Source organism: Mercenaria mercenaria, chromosome 6 (assembly GCF_021730395.1).
Source record: "Mercenaria mercenaria strain notata chromosome 6, MADL_Memer_1, whole genome shotgun sequence".
Lineage (NCBI taxonomy): Eukaryota > Metazoa > Mollusca > Bivalvia > Venerida > Veneridae > Mercenaria > Mercenaria mercenaria.
The window spans coordinates 24,975,442-24,993,485 of NC_069366.1; the positions used below are offsets into that span (position 1 = coordinate 24,975,442).

The following is an 18,044-nucleotide window of genomic DNA, read 5'->3' on the forward strand; positions in this document are numbered from 1 at the left end:
TGTAGTTACAATGCAGATTTGTGTAATTGTAAGATCTATCTATGCTTATTCTTTACAAACAAAAATGTATTTATTAAAGCTTTTCTGTTTATGATATGGTAGATGAAATATTTTAGAGCGGAAATGTTGAAAACATAATGTAAATCCTTTAGACATGTGTTAGATGACACTTTGAACTAGGGAGATAAAATTTGACACTTGTAAATTTTTCTGTAAGTAGTTTAGATCAAATATAATATCTTTTATCAAATATAGTAAAGCCATTTGTCAAATAGTCAAATCAGATTGATTTTACAGGATCTGTGCTAAAACAGATCAATTTCAGTAATATTTGAATAGTAAGCTAATATTTGCAATTTCAAGGTGCGATGGTCGGTCAAGTAGTGGGAGTTTAAATGCGATATATCACTTTCTAGTAAATATTGTGTTACAAATTATTCCAGATGGTTATTGAACTGTTTAAAATCATATTATGCCACATTTAATTCTGTTTTTATGTAAATATTTTGCCTATGATTTATTTTGAAAAAGTTGAAATTGTATAATTATATTTTAGATTTGATAAGCTTGAAAGACAAAAAAATAGTTTCATAAATTATAATGGCATTGGAATTTTAACATACAGGATTTTTTTAATGTACATACATGTACAGTGATAGAAAAATTACCGTTTTAAGTACTGCTAAGTGAAGTCGACTTTATATTGACTTTCAGACTTTGTTATTTGTTTATCGGTGGGGTAGAATCAATTTTTAACTGTTGTAAATGCAATAAAAGAAAACTTGAGCTATTGATTTGTGATTTGCAATGTCAATGTTTGCAGTTAAACAATTTTGAGGATCAATCTGTTATTAAATTTCATAGGATTTACTTTGAGGAGTGGTTTTCAGAGAAAATATATAGATGTTCGATTGTTACATGTACCTCCAAGGTGGGTATTGTCTGATATGTGTTTTAGACTTTGTGTTTTAGAAAACTTTATAGCTCCAGGATTTTCACGGGTACTAAACAGTGCCTGCGGTACTGACTGTGCCGACGAGGATTGAAGGCACTTCGCTTCCTGTACCGCAGGTACTTCGTCAATGTTTACAAAATGCGCGAGATCGGTGAGTTTTTGTTGTCATTTTTGTCATTTTGTTACTGCATGAAGCATTTTTTTCAATAATCGGGGAATGTAGCGGGGTGTAGATGTATCTTATCTACATATCCATGCTAAAATTTGTGGCAAATGATCAATTTCCTAGAAACGTAAGGACAGATAAGTTGGGAATGAAACGTGATTTTTTCACATCAGTGACTGTTTAGACTCATTTCTTTTCGCTGACCCAAACGATGTCGTCTCTGCCGTCGTAAATTATATTTATAAATGACATGTGATCTGCGAAACATAAAATGTGTCCAGAAAATTCCGAATTTGAACTTTTTATGCCAATTTTGGAAAAGTGCCGCAGGCATTTCGACGATGCCGCAGCCCCTTCGAGGTACCGCAGGCACTTCAGAAAGTTTCATTAAATTTGGCCATAACTAACCAAATCTCCAAAACTCGCATTCGTATGATTATATTTTATATTCACAAATATAAAAAAGATTAGCAAGCGGTTTATCTTCGCAGGTAATCTTGAACTCTAGTACGCGATTGTTCCGGCCATTCCAGTCAGTTGAAGCAAACTGTATTTCCCAAACATTATGCTTTTTTTGATATTGCCTTGTCTGTCCGTCATATGCTGCTCGATATGTTTTTTTTTTTCCAAAGTTTTGTTTGCAGGAAAAAAAAGGTTTTTACGTACATGTAAAAACTATTAAAATTCTCCCGTTTGATCGTTTATGAGCTATACTTATTAAGTTCTCCATTTTTCTGAAATTTTTACAATATTTTTTTTTGGTAGAAATACTTAATATTTCCAGGAAACATTAGGCTATTAAAATAACTACAGAAAATTTCAAACATCAATATAGTTTCTGATTTTATACCGACATAACTGTCTAGCTAGTAAATATCAGCTGTCCACAATCGGCTCTTACAGAAATGGTATCGAGATTATAATGTGAATCATCGCAATAATATTTACAGGAAACTTTTGACTATTTAGACTCTTATTAGAAAACTTCGCTTTATCATGATAATTTCTTGAAGTATCGCGACAGCTACCTACCTATCTCGTGGCAGAGGTTATAATGCAGTAATTTGGTCAAAAATGTGAAAGAAGTCCCTAATAAATAGATCCTAATTTTTGCATAAATCGGGAGCCAAATGGGCATTATTTCACTCGTGGAATGAATTTTACATAAAATACGACACTTTTCATGCTAATATTCGCATGTTTTCGAGTTGTTTTTTGTAAAAACGAAAGCAGGGTCTTTATTCTGAGGGCCGCTTTCTGAAATGCGGCAATATGAGGGTACCTGACTTCAGTTGACTTGCATTTCACTGCATACTACTCTGAACACCCCTTTTTTTCTTTTCGTTTTCTTGAAGGAAATTGCACGGATATCTTGTGGAAAATAGGTCTACGATGGAGTGAAAATCTAGAAACTGTAACAAAATTGTTCTGAAGTAGCTGAATTTTATATGAAATTTTTATTGGTATATATCCTATACCACCATAATGGATGGATATTTAAAGCGTACCAAAGGTTTGGTCCCTTTTATTTTACAACTATAAAGTAAATTTATTACAGTATCATGGGGGCATTTAGTTTCTGCCCTTGTGTTTCTCTGTCCTTACATTTGTCTGTTTGTCTAGTTTCGGCCAAATTTATGTCTCGATACTTTTTGAAAGTGCCTGCGGCACCTCGAAGGGGCTGCGGCATCGCCGAAATTGCTGCGGCACTTTTCCAAAATTGGCATAACGTTCAAATTCGGAATTTTCTGGACACATTTTATGTTTCAGCAGATCACATGTCATTTATAAATATAATTTACGACGGCAGAGACGACATCGTTTGGGTCAGCGAAAAGAAATCGAGTCTAAACAGTCACTGATGTGAAAAAATCACGTTTCATTCCCAACTTATCTGTCCTTACGTTTCCATGAAATTGATCATTTGCCATAAATTTTAGTATGGGTATGTAGATAAGATACATCTACACCCCGCTACATTCCCCGATTTTTGAAAAAATGCTTCATGCAGTAACAAAATGACAAAAATTACAAAAACTCACCCACCGATCTCGCTCCTTTTGTAAACATTGACGAAGTACCTGCGGTACAGGAAGCGAAGTGCCTTCAATCCTCGTCGGCACAGTCAGTACCGCAGGCACTGTTTAGTACCCGTGATTTTCTGATGCATGTATTGCAATATATATGTCAGTGAGTTGTTTTGCGTTCTGCAGACCTGGGGTAATTAAAAATGTAATTGTAATTAATTGCAATTAAATTACATTTCCCAAGTAATTGAATGTAATTTGTAATTGTGTCATTTATCAAGTACATGTAATTGTAATTTAATTGATTACAGAACAGTTCTAGGGTGTAATTGACAATTACATTTCAATTACTTTCCAATTACATGGCACATGCTAAGCCAGTTTGTTGAACAAATAGTATATATAATTTGTTCAACAAACTGGATTATTATTTTGTGTTTATTACCAGTGACACTTCACTTTAACCTGCTAATATGCATTTCATAGCTGTGAAAAATAACAATAGAATATTATGGTAGGTGTTAACCCCTTGGACATAGCTCCTTTGTTCTGATATTTGTTTCATTAGAACAACTGGTAATCTTTGATGATGTTTGTCACTATGTTTTTGGAGAAAATGATCAAATTAGGATTTGAAATTGTTATTTGCATAATTATTATTTAGATTTTTATTGGAGCAAAAATTGAAATGCTTAGCATTTAGTTTAGTCATTTTTTATCTGTGATAAAATTTGTTGTATTAAATGATATAAACAACATAGCATTTCACAGTTCTAACAAGATAAAAAATTTAAATATTATTGTAGACATTATGAGTATTCTACAGTTTTAGTGACATAGTTATTCTAGGATGACTCATGAATGTTTTACAACTTATTTTCAATGTGGTCCTTTGGATAACTTGTAGTGTCAAGGATAAAAACTTAAAATATATGTTTAAAATGTAAATGATTAAATACTGAACTAGACTAGTTCAATTTGAAACATATTGCAGAACCATGATCCTATAAACTTCAGAGAAATTCAGACCTCAGAGAAATAGGGGCAATCCGGGTAAGTACGGACTGACGGGTAAGAACGGACAAACCTATTCAGGTTGCTTTTAAGTGCTTACTCTGACATCGATTATCAAAGGGACGATGCCTACGCCTCAACGCTCCTTTTGGTACTTTGATTTCAAAATAACCTTAACTCTGTCGAAGAGTTATCTCCATTTAACGCATGCGTGAAAACTCGACCTTCACTTCCTCTTCCGTCACGTCATAACTTTGAAAGCGGCAAAATTTAAATTGTATAGAGAAAACATCAATTAAAGGTTTGTATATTTTCTTTGTCATTTGAAATACACGCTAAAATGCGCAAATAACTATTAAACTTTGTTTGTGTTGTAAAATCAGGTCGAAAAATACTAAATTAGTGAAGATTTATAAGTAAACAAAAAGTGTCCGAACTTTCTCTACTATTTTTAATGTAAAAAAACTACGGACACTATGATTTCTTTTCATCAGTCATTGCAGATACATGTATACGTCGAGTGTTTGTAACGAATTACAATGTATAAAGATAGCTTAATTATTACATAAATCTTTAAATACATTACAATTACAATAATTACAACATAGTTTCACTGCACATGTGTTTATTGTACTATCAATCAACTAGGATGTGCATTAGTAGTAGAAATAGAGAAGCAGTATTGGTGAACAGGCCAGCAGTTGCTGTAGTGGTAGTAGTACTTGTATTATTGCAACCAGTTGTTATTCTAATAGTAGCACTGTAAGTATTCATCAACGACTGCTTTTGATAGCAGTAATAGTGGTAGTGGTAGTGGTAGTAGTAGTAGTATTTTCACATCCAGCATGTTCATTGTAATCCTCGTCTTTCAGAATGCCGAAGAAGTATGTATATACAAAAGAGGGAAGACACAAAAACTACAGAGAGTGGGACCTTGAAAAAGCAGTGAAAGCTGTTCAAGATAACAGCATGTCTATACGGAAAGCATCTACCATGTATGGCGTTCCAAAAGCACCATAGGTGACCGCATAAGCGGTAAACATGAGTTACATGTTCCTAACGGCCGCCCTCCGCATATTCCGAGAGATGTAGAAAGAAAAATTGTTGATGCGGTAAAAATGGCGGCAAGGAGAGGAATTGGATTAACCAGGAAGCAGGTTCTTGCTAGAACAAACGTTCTTTGCAGAAGAATGAAGATTGGATCGGGATACACCAACTTTACAGCAGGAAAAGACTGGTGGGAAGGAGTGAAGCGCAGGCATCCGATGTAGTCATCAGAAAACCAGAAAAGCTGACAAGTACACGCGCACGTATGATGAATAGAGAAGTAATTAACAGTTATTTTAATGACTTAGGTACAATTGTTGAAGGTCTCAATCTTGAAGGGAATCCAAGGGTAATATGGAACTGTGATGAGATGGGAAAGAATTTCGAACATGATCCTGTGCGCGTTGTTGCTGAGAAGGGAGAGAAAAACTGTTTGAGCAGAACGAGTTCAAAATCAACAAACATCACAGTTATGGCATGCGTAAACGCTTCTGGGAGAAGAATGCCACCCATGTTTGTTGTGAAGGGAAAAACTTCAAGATCCCTTTATGGATTCAATACTTCCGCTGCCCCAATTGGTACACGTTGGGCTGGCAAAAGAACGGATGGATGGACGATAACCTAGGAGAACGTTGGTTTAATGAAGTATTTTTAGAGTTTTGTGGTTCCGAGAGGCCCCAACTTCTCATTTTGGACGGCCATTCATCTCATGAAACTCTTGGGATCCTTATGAGAGCTATGGAAGAGAATATTCATATTTGGCTCTTCCACCGCATACAACCCATGCCCTTCAGCCGTTAGATAGGCTGTTTTTGGTCCGCTTAATAGAGCGTATAATGACGTGTGTTCAAGTTTCCTACAGGAAAGTCCATTGAACCAGATAAATAAGTGGACTTTTCCAGCATTGTTTTCTACATCATGGGATAAAGCAGTAACCAGTTCAAATATCCAGAGTGGTTTCAGATCATGTGGCATATTTCCTTTAAACAGAAATGCTATCCCCAATCAAATGTTCGGTCCAAGTGAACCAACTGACAAACCACTGACTGACATTGAGCAAACCAGCCTTTCGGTGTCTGACAAGCTAGATCAGCTGAAAGGTCGGAAAACAGAGAAATCTGAAGTTTCCAACTCGGAATTACAACTAAAGAACCAGTTATTGGATACGGAAACTTCCCACGGCCTGACTGAAGAAGCATCAGAAGAGATGTTCACTGCCTCCGCTATTCCATTGCCTGATGACTCTACAAAGACAACATCTGACCCTTTTCTTTCTGTGGCATTTATTGAAACTCCATCAGTATCATTTGAATGTATAACAAACGACAACAGTACAAGGTCTATCCGGCAGAGAACGATGAAGCGTGTGCAGATAAAGTTCTTGATATAAGCGACCCGGCTCAACTATTCCAGCTGATATCAGACGGTAATATAGTGGCTGATCCGCTCACAGATATAAACGAGAATGAGTTCTTCGTACACAGCAGTTTCTGTGGTGAAGCCAGTAGTTACCTGAAAAGAAAGAAAAAAGCTTATTCGAAGAAATAAAGGAAACCTACGTCCCAAAACCAGTTAGCATTCCAGTAAAAAGAATAAAAATAGAAAATCTATTACTCACCATCGCTTGCTGACCAGTGCAGATGTTATAAATGAAAAATTACGTATAGAAAACGAAAAAACTGAAAAGAAAAAAGAAAAAAAGAGAGGAAAGAAAAAGTAGGCCACCTACTAAGAGGGTTAAAAAGGAAAAGGAAACATAGTCTGCATACATATGTAGTTAAATGAAGTAGAAGATGAAAAACGTAGCACAGCTAGCTAGTAACTAAACTGAATTTCATTGTCTTGAAAGTAAATTGGGCTATTATAGTGCATAGTTGTAGCAGTGTTTCGGTGTAAATTCTTTGATAACGTTTCTATAACTGTTTACGATTTATCCTAGGTGATGAGGAAAGTCATAATTTATGCCGTTCAAGCTGTAGGAATGCATCACCATGGAAACCGGGCATTGACTGTTGGCGAAGGCTATATTGCAAAACCGGAACCAGATAATCGTTATGATGAAAACGCTATAGCAGTATTGCAGTACCCTGATTCCAAGGACACTGTAGCATACTTACGTCGATCAGATGCAGTTGCTGTAGCTGAACTTTTTCGAAAAAACTTTGTACAATCACCCTTGATGTTGAAGCCTAAATTTGAACCGACGTACAAAAAAGGAGTTGGTCCTTCCCAAAGATGTAACATTGGCTTCTTCTGCAATGATGGTCACATACAAGATGCTTCTAAGATTTTAAATGCAAATGGGTTAATGTTCAAAGTTATATAGAGTTAGTTTCATATATATAGAGAGAAGTAAAGACAAAATACTTTATAAAAAAATCTCATACTGATTGCAAATCTTCATAAATTAACTAGAAAAGTTTTAAAGCTGTGTTGTAAAAATATGTTTCAGATCATTATTAAGATATAATTGTTTATTTGTTTAATTATCATGTTCGTAAATTGAAATTACAATTAAATTTCCTTATGAATTACATGAAATAATATCTGTAACGAATGAAATAGATCTTCAATGTATTTATTGTTAAAGTGAAAATAAAATTGTTCAACGCTTTTTTAAAAAGCTCGAAGTGTCCGTACTTTCCGTACTATTTAATGGTGTCCGTAGTTTTTCGTGTCCGAACTTTCCCTGCCGTGTCCGTACTTTGCCGTTTTTGCCACTTTACTTTAAGACGTCATATTCTATATCTTGGACCAACCAAATGGAAGGAGTAAACGGTAAAACGCGCGTGAATATATTTCCGAATGAACCGGAAAAGAGTTTGTAATCATTCTTTTCATTTACTTGCGTGTAGCTAGATCTTGATCTCCCGTTGTAAAATTCGTCCGTACTTACCCGGATTGCCCCTACCTGACTTTACATGCATCTTCTCTAACCGAATTCTGCTAGACGATGTATTAACTATTAATCAGGGCTGACTTGTAGCTCCTTTTGCAATAATATTAAAGACAGAGTAATGTTCTCCAGCAAACACAGATTTTACTTTGAGCTTAAATTCAATTTGGAAATAACTGAAATCAGTTTACATGTGGATTATCATGTTTGTGTAGTACAAAGTAAAGAACTTTGCTGCAGTGTTCATGTAAGAAGCACCACATTTGGTATTGTAATTGAATGTAATTAATTACAATTTCCAATGTAATTGTAATTTAATTAATTACATTGCTAAATTTCATGTAATGGTAATTGTAATTTAATTGGACATTTCTCAATGTAATTGTAATTTAATTAATTACATTTTAAAGTAATTGACCCCAGGTCTGGTGTTCTGTATTGTTCAATACATGAATGGTAGCTGGTTTAATTTTTAGATTTAACGAAATGTAGCAAAATGTCTTCTGCTGAATATTTAGTAAGGAGTGAGTTGTGTTAAAAGGAGGAAACAGTTACTGTTGCATTTTTGGCTGCATTATGCAAGGTCATTGTGACTAAAAATATAAAATGTTTTTACTCAGTAGCTTCTGTTAGATGTACTTTTACTTGATACTATGTAAGCTGCTTCAGCTGTACTTTATTTAAGGTAAAAAAAATTGGGGCAATATTAACATCCATTTAAAAAAAGTACTTCTACATAAGACAGGGAATGCTTTTACGGAATTCTAAATATTCCTTGTGGTGGTGGATACCAGTTTACTGAATTTTCTAGTTTATTATACAGATCCTTGTCTTTTATCCCATACAATTTTAATCATACTTTGTGACAAGTTTATTTATAGAAAAATTGTCCATTGTCCTGCAGTCTCATTGATTATATTTTTTTTTTATTTTACATCAATATCCATCAGGATAAATTTCTTGCCTATTAAAAGAGTAATGATTTTACATGAAAGTGATATCCTGGCACAGTGCTTAACACTCAATTTATTCATGAATTGTGTGTCTTCTGAAAAGAAAGATCAATATTGAGAGTTCTTTATGAAAGCAATTAAGGTTTTCTTTAGTCCCTTTATTTTGTTTTAACTTCGTCTTATTTATTTTCTAGGCATTGTTATAAAGAAGAAATGGTGAAAAATTTGTTTGGTGTAAACTGAAACCCTAGGGGCAGTAACTGCATTCTTGTTGGGAGTTGATTTAAACAAAAGGTAAAATTTTGCTTTTTTAGCTCACCTGAGCAATGCTTAGGTGAGATTTTCTGATCACTCGATGTCCGGCGTCTGTCGTCTGTCTGTCTGTCAACATTTAGCTTGTGTATGCGATAGAGGCTGTATTTTTCAACTGATCTTCATGAAATTTGGTCAGAATGATTAGTACCTTGATGAAATCTAGGCCGAGTTTGAAAATGGGCCATCTGGGCTCAAAAACTAGGTCACTAGGTCAAATCAAAGAAAAACCTTGTGTATGTGATAGAGGCTGTATTTTTCAATTAATCTTCATGAATATTGGTCAGAATGATAACCTTGATGAAATCTAGGCCGATTTCAAAAATGGGTCATCTCGGTTCAAAAACTAGGTCACTAGGTCAAATCAAAGAAAAACCTTGTGTATGCGATAGAGGCTGTATTTTTCAATTAATCTTCATGAATATTGGTCAGAATGATAACCTTGATGAAATCTAGGTCGAGTTCGAAAATGGGTCATCTCGGGTCAAAAACTAGGTCACTAGGTCAAATCGAAGAAAAACCTTGTGTATGCAATAGAGGCTGTATTTTTCAATTAATCTTCATGAGTATTGGTCAGAATGATAACCTTGATGAAATCTAGGCCAAGTTCGAAAATGGGTGATCTCTGGTCAAAAACTAGGTCACTAGGTCAAATCAAAGAAAAACCTTGTGTGTGCGATAGAGGCTGTATTTTTCAATTGATCTTCATGAATATTGGTCAGAATGATTGCCTTGATGAAATCAAGGCCGAGTTCGAAAATGGGTCATCTTGGGTCAAAAACTAGGTCACTAGGTCAAATCAAAGAAAAACCTTGTGTGTGCGATAGAGGCTGTATTTTTCAATTGATCTTCAAGCAATTTGGTCAGAATGATTGCCTTGATGAAATCAAGGTCGAGTTTGAATATGGATCATCAGAGATCAAAAACTAGGTCACTAGGTCAAATTAAAGAAAAATCTTATGTATGCGATAGAGGCTGTATTTTTCAATTGATATTCATGAAATTTCCTCAGAATGATTGCCTTGATAAAATCTACGTTGAGTTTGATTATAGGTCATTGGACTCAAAAAGTAGATCACTAGGTCAAATCAAAGAAAACCCTTCTGTATGTGATAGAGGCTGTATTTTTCAATTAATCTTCATGAAATTTGGTCAGAATGATTGCCGTGATGTAATCTAGGTCAAGTTCAATTATGGATCATCTGGGTCAAAAAGTAGGTCACTAGGTTAAATCAAAGAAAAATCTTGTGTATGCGATAGAGGCTGTATTTTTCAACTGATCTTCATGAAATTTTGTCAGAATGATAGCCTTGATGAAATCTAGGTCAAGTTCGAATATGGGTCATCTGGGTTTACAAACTAGGTCACTAAGTCAAATCAAGGAAAAACCGTGTGTATGCAGCAGGGACTGCATTTTACACTGGATTTCATAAAATTTGGTCAGAATGGTTGGCTTGATGAAATCAAGATCGAATATGGGTAGTCTGGGGTCAAAAACTAGGTCACTAGGTCAAATCAAAGAAAATACTTATTTATACTCAAGATTTTTTGCTCCAATTTTAATAACTGGTCAAAATATTTTTTTCCATGAAATCATTAGGTCAAACATGTTTACACTGTTATGGTGTGTTATGGTGTGTTTCTCAGGTGAGCGACCTAGGGCCATCTTGGCCCTCTTGTTTCAAATTTTCAGCTCAACTTCATTTAATTTAATTAATATTTGGAATATATGGGCTGACTTTATTTCTAATTGTATCTTGAAGTTGTGACTAGGATCAAGGTCACTGTTAGGTCTATGCCACTTTCACATACAATGATATCTTTTGTTATGCCCCCCTTCGAAGAAGGAGGGGTATATTGTTTTGCAGATGTCTGTCGGTTGGTCGGTCGGTATGTAGACCAGTCCGTTTCCGGATGATAATTCAAGAACGCTTGGGCCTAGGATCATGAAAGTTGATAGGGAGGTTGGTCATAACCAGTAGATGACCCCTATTGATTTTGAGATCAGTAGATCAAAGGTCAAGGTCACAGTGACCCAGAACAGATAAACGGTTTCCGGATGATAACTCAAGAACGCTTGGGCCTAGGATCATGAAAGTTGATAGGGAGGTTAGTCATGACCAGCAGATGACCCCTATTGATTTTGAGATCAGTAGATCAGAGGTCAAGGTCACAGTGACCCAAAACAGTTAAACAGTTTCCGGATGGTAACTCAAGAATGCTTGGGCCTAGGATCATAAAAGTTGATAGGAACATTAGTTATGAGCAGCAGATGACCCCTATTGATTTTGAGGTCAGTAGGTAAAGGTCAAGGTCACAGTGACCCGGAACAGTAAATAATTTCCGGATGATAACTCAAGAATGCTTGGGCCTAGGATCACGAAATGTGATAGGGAGGTTTATCATGACCAGCAGATGACCCCTATAGATTTTGAGGTCAGTAGTTTAAAGGTCAAGGTCACAGTGACCTGGAACAGTTAAACAGTTTCCAGACGCAAAAACTTGAGATGCTTGGGCCTAGGATTGTGAAAGTTGATAGGGAGGTTAATCATGACCAGCAGATGACCCCCATTGATTTTGAGGTCAATAGGTCAAAGGTCAAGGTCACATTGACCCAGAACAATAGAACTTTTGTGTACAGTGACCAGATAATTTCTGTTCCTTGTGCAGTTAATGAATGCATCAAGGGGGGCATTTTGTGTTCTACAAGCTCTTGTTTATCACAGTATTAATCCTGCATAAAATTATACTTTTACATGCTTTTCATCATCCTTCTACTAAGTTGCACAATAGCTAAAATGTTAGAAAAAAAAAATTTCATTGATTTCCCATGTCTCTCATTTTCTGTGCATATTAAATTATTGTACAGTCATTTTATTTACTGTCACACAGATATATTACAAACTTCTTATTTTCCAGAAATATAATTGGGACAGAAATGGGAGATAACTCTTTAGTGTTGACACCAAACTCTTGCAGATATGAACTGCGATCTAGGGTATGTGTAATGCTTTGTTGGTATCATTATCATCTGTTTAAATGTTACAGACAGTATATGAGCCGTGTCATGAGAAAACCAACATAGTGGGTTTGAGACCAGCATGGATCCAGACCAGCCTGCGCATCCGTGCAGTCTGGTCAGGATCCGTGCTGGTCGCTTTTAAAGCCTATTGAAATTGGAGAAACTGTTAGCGAACAGCATAGATCCTGACCAGACTGCGCGGATGCGCAGGCTGGTCTGGATCCATGCTGGTCGCAAACCCACTATGTTGGTTTTCTCATGGCGCGGCTTATATATTGTTTTCTCTAAATGTTGCTACTTGATTGTATATCATGTTTTTGTCATTAATTTCATTATGTGAATCGATAATTGCCAGCCTTACTTGCTTTTCTTTTTATGATTAGCACTTATTTTATAGCATATTTTAGGTGGTAAATATTGTTGCACTGTTCATGATTTAAAATTAATTAGGAAATAATTTAAAATGATTGCTGATGTAGAAAATAAATTGACCAGTTGGAATCTTGACTAGGAATTCAAAAATAAGAAAGAATGATAAAAATGATCAGATTTTACTTATAAGCAGATATTTGAAATTTTGACAGGCAAAGTCATTTCTTACCTATTTTCACTTGTCATGAAACAATACCTCTATTTTTCATTTCTTTATTCTAGACACCAAATACACCCAACACACCTGCAACCCCTAAAGGCAGAGTTCTTCGTTCAACCAGCACTCCAAATAAAGCAGACAATGTTAAACAAGAACTTAGTTCACCACTCAAGTCAAGTAACACCCCATGTACGCCCCTCCAGAGAGCGGTCCTTACACCAAATACCCCTAAAACCAAGGATAACCTGGTATTCAGGACACCAATGTCTTTCAAGCCAAGAATTGTTGGTAACAGGCCAGTTCCCTCCCCTTCAAGAGAAGAAATCTGGAAACAAGAACTTGGCTTAGAAGGTAAGCGATGTTAGTGGTGGGGAAGTATATATGCGTAAATTTTGTTTCATTGAAGAATACATTATCTGTATCTTGTAAATTCCTACTTCAGAAATCAAGTTTTTTTAAGAGCAAGTTTTTACTTTCAAGCTAGTCTTTAGATATTACTAAAGTTCTATTTTATCATGAATTTCCTTCAGAAACATCTACCAAACATTACTGAAAAGTGTTTAGTTAATACATCATAGCAGACAGTTTTAGCTTCGATTTAGTTATAGATATTCTTATGAGATTTTATAGTTTTAAATTATGTTTATAACTTTATTTATTGTTTCATCAAACAGATGACCCAAGCAGTGACAAGGAAAATTCTTCCTCAGAGGATGAAGAAAATCAGAAATGTAAGTATTTAACCCTTACCCTGCTAAATTTCTATAATGAACTTGTCCATCTTTAAATTTGGACAGTACCATGAACTGTTAAAAGGGATGCTTACCATAAAGATACTGACTGAATGGCAAACTGCAGATCTTGATCAGACTGCACGGATGTGCAGGGTGATCATGATCTAAACTGGTCGCAAAGGCAGAATCAATCGTGTCCAGCACAGTAAGGATTAATCAGACTTGTAAGTATTTAAATCACAAATGAAAGTACTAATAACAGAAATGTAAGTATTTAAATCACAAATGAAAGTACATAATCAGTTGTTTTAGATCTTATTTCAACATTTTGGATCTTGAACAGGTGCCCAGCTGTGATGAAATAAATCCTGGAGGAGCACCTGGGGTCTTCCTCCACCATCAAAGTTTGAAAGTCGCTATATATGACCTATAATTGTGTTGATGCGACGTTAAGGTAGTTCTGCACGTTTGGAGCGAAACTTTTCCAACAATGTAGAATTTCGTTTATCTCTGATTTTTCAAAACTTCAGAATATATTTAGAAAATTCAGTAAATAAAAAAGATAGGGTCGTGTGCTTGATAGACTGGTTTTAAAATTTTGGACCTCATGCAATTTTTCATAATGGGAGTCTATGAGAAAATCAACTTTCATAACAACCTCGTGAACAGAAATCTTTCTACCATGTAGATTTTGATGAAACTTCTCATAGTTATAAATAAACATATGGCCTAAAATGTGGTGAAATAAAATGTATAGGCCGTATGCTTATTTTTGAGATATTGGACCATGATTTAAGTGAACAGGACATATCACGCTAATTTTGAATAATTTAATATCATATTTTGACTTTAGAAATATAGTTCTATAACTATCATAATAAATTTACCCATAGGTTGCCATTAATTAATAAAAAATGATTTTCATTTCCGTACGCCGAATCCAGGCTTTATTCTACGTTTTTCGGATAAATGACGTTTCGCCATCACTTCCGATTTATCAAACCTGCAGAACTACCTTAAACATGTTAAACCCAACAAAAACTAAATCCACAAAAATTAGTCCTATTTCACATTGTGTATATATGTTTACCAGTTAATACCTGTACTTATAAGTGTCACCATCAGAAGAATGTTTGTCAATGTTTGTTGGAGGAGAATGCTCTTGTCAACTCTTATCATGCTGGATATGATTGACTGCTTTTGCAACCAGTGTAGATCATGATCAGCCTGCACATCTGTTGTGTCTGATCATGGTCTGCACCGTTTGCTATTCAGTCAGTATCTTTTAGGTAAGCAGTTAACAGTTAATGGTACTGTCCAAATTAAAACATGGACAAGTTCATTATAGAAATATAGCAGGATATTAGGGTTAAAGAGGATAATTTTCTCCAGAAGATCCTGACTTAATGTGCCAGCTCAGGACCTTTGTTTAAAATCTCATTTGAAAGAGTGTTAAGTAATTTTAGTGGTAGTAGCAGAGATCAGATATTTGACCCCTAGTTTTCTTGTCTAGCACCTTACCATGACACACCTTTTCCTACATTTTGGCCGAAATATCTAGGCATTTGTTTGTTTGCTTATGAGCTAGATTTAAGACTAAATAACATGAAGTTCTAGACAAACACAATTACAGTTGCTTCTATTGTCTAGAGTTATATAATTTGTCAGACATTTGCTGAATAGGATAATTATTTAGCTGTCAAAACACAAACAGGACCCCTATATAATGGTTTTCACAAGAGGTGAACAATAACATTTTGTTTGATCTATTGATTCCAGCAAAATGGGAAAATATCCGAGAGGGTTAGGCAGTTTACTGTTTGCAGTGCTAGTTAATTTTTACTGAATGGTTATTTCAGATTCAGTTTTTCCAGTTGATCAAATCTGATTTTTTTTTATTTATTGGCAAGTGTTACTCTAGAACATTAGCTGACATTTTGTCATGCCAGCTGTTAATTCTTAAAAAAGAAAAACATTCATTTGTACAAGCCCAAAAGGCAATTACCCTTTACTTGTACATGCTTATTTTCATCGTATAAGTAATTTTCTCATGGTTCCAATTGAGCAATTGAGGAAATTTGTTAACCTTTAGCCTGCTAAATCTCTATAATGGACTGGTCCATCAGTCAATTTGGGCAGTACCGTTTATCATTTGTAGGGGTGTTTACTGAAAATTTACTGACTGAATAGCGAACTCTCTGCACTGGTCGCAAAGGCAGACAGCATGCTAAAGATTAAATGCAAAATAAACTTTAAAGATACTGTTTTTAGTTTGATGCATATACAGTATTACTATAACATTATCTAATTTTGTGATTTCATTACAAATAGTCATTTTGATTGTTGTATAGAGTAACTGATCTCAAGTTATATTTCATTCATGTATTTATTTTATTTCAAGAACTCATTTATGTCTTGTAATAGAAAAAAATGTTCATTTCATCACATTTATAAACTTGATACATTTTCCAAGGTCCTATAAAGAGTGCTAAGAATATTATTTTTTTGCTGCATTCAAGCCCTGGATAACATCTTATATTAAAGACTTTGAAATTTCCATGCTTGCTTAATTTATTTTTTTTACCTAAAGTGAAATCATTTAATTGACGTTTTATTATAATGATATGTCTGTGTTTACTTTGGGCCATTAAATTTAAGTGAAAAGAAGTATTGTTGAAACAAGTCCTAAAAGAAGTTTAAAGCCTTCCAAGTTGGTTTTGATTGACAGATTCATTGCTGATCAAATACATTAAAAGACAGAGTGGTGACTGCTATGTTATTCACTTATATATTGATACATATAAAGAAATGTCATGTATTTTATTTGTTTTGTTAATATTAAAAAGCACCTTATCAATGATTGCATGACGTTGTTAAACTGATCATTTTGAATAAGACTATAAACTAGTCTTTGGTTCAAAAATTCAACATTATAAGAAGGATCTTTTAAAAATAATTTTAAATTCAACAATTATTTTACTCATTACAGTTAAGCATACTTCTCATTGTAACTGACAATATATGTAGGAGACTCAATTTGCATGTAATCTCTGGGTAATGTTACCCATTAAATACCAGTACCCATACACTACTGTCCTCCACTTCTTCATTTGAAAATGTTGAAAAGCAATGTCCTGTTATTTTCATTACTGATTTCCATAAATAATGGGTGTTTCTATTAGTGGTAGGATTAAAATGTCCTTTTTTGCCAAAATATTTAGATTTTGCTGAAGAAGACAGGAAGTTGATTTTGTAGATCTGTATTCAAGTAAATTAAGGTTATTGTATACCTTGGAGATGTATTCAGTGTAGCAAATGCTGTGACAAGTTTAAAAGATAGCAAAAATTTGCATTTCTGAGTTATAGTTGCATTACTCAGGTGTGCACATTACATTCTGAAATATCTTCACTGCTGTTATTTTGAGCTTCACCAAGAGTTAAATTCTTTTCATTGAGGAAGCTATGAAACTTACAGGAGTTCAACCCTGAAATAATGCCTAGAGGGACATTTGCAATGTGTTCCCGGCACCTGAAATAATGCCTAGAGGGACAATTGCAATGTGTTCCCGGCACCTGAAATAATGCCTAGAGGAACATTTGCAATGTGTTCCCGGCACCTGAAATAATGCCTAGAGGAACATTAAATTTTGCAATGTGTTCCCGGCACCTGAAATAATGCCTAGAGGAACATTTGCAATGTGTTTTCCATTACCTAAAATAATTTTAAATAAAGCCAAGGGGGGACATTTGCAATGTGTTTTCCATTACCTAAAATAATTTTAAATAAAGCCAAGGGGGAACATTTGCAATGTGTTTTCCATTACCTAAAATAATTTTAAATAAAGCCAAGGGGCGACATTTGCAATGTGTTTTCCATTACCTAAAATAATTTTAAATAAAGCCAAGGGGGGACATTTGCAATGTGTTTTCCATTACCTAAAATAATTTTAAATAAAGCCAAGGGGGGACATTTGCAATGTGTTTTCCATTACCTAAAATGATTTTAAATAAAGCCAAGGGGGGACATTTGCAATGTGTTTTCCATTACCTAAAATAATGCCTAGAGGGACATTTGCAATGTGTTTTCCATGTTCCCTGCACCTGAATTAATGCATATATAGGCACATTTGCAATGTGTTCCCTGCACCTGAAATAATGCCTTGTAGGACATAAGGAATGTGTTCATTGCACCTGAAATAATGCCTTGTAGGACATTAGGAACATGTTCCATAAACCTTAAAAATGCCTAGAGGGACAGTTGGAATGTGTTCCCAGCATCCAAATACAACAAAAAACAGAAAACTTAAAACAAAAACTATAAAGGCC

At 34.8% G+C, this 18,044-nt stretch overlaps 1 protein-coding gene across 1 annotated transcript in view; it reads left to right on the plus strand.

The window, feature by feature from the left end:
• The window catches only part of LOC123550618 (kinesin-like protein KIFC3), a 59,524-nt gene that overhangs the window by 8,585 nt on the left and 32,895 nt on the right, over positions 1–18,044 (plus strand). Inside the window, exons 2-5 of the mRNA XM_053546715.1 lie at positions 9,253–9,352; positions 12,290–12,368; positions 13,047–13,335; positions 13,659–13,715. Of these exons, the coding sequence (XP_053402690.1) occupies positions 12,309–12,368; positions 13,047–13,335; positions 13,659–13,715 (406 nt within the window). The 5' untranslated portion in view covers positions 9,253–9,352; positions 12,290–12,308. The remainder of the gene's footprint in view (positions 1–9,252; positions 9,353–12,289; positions 12,369–13,046; positions 13,336–13,658; positions 13,716–18,044) is intronic.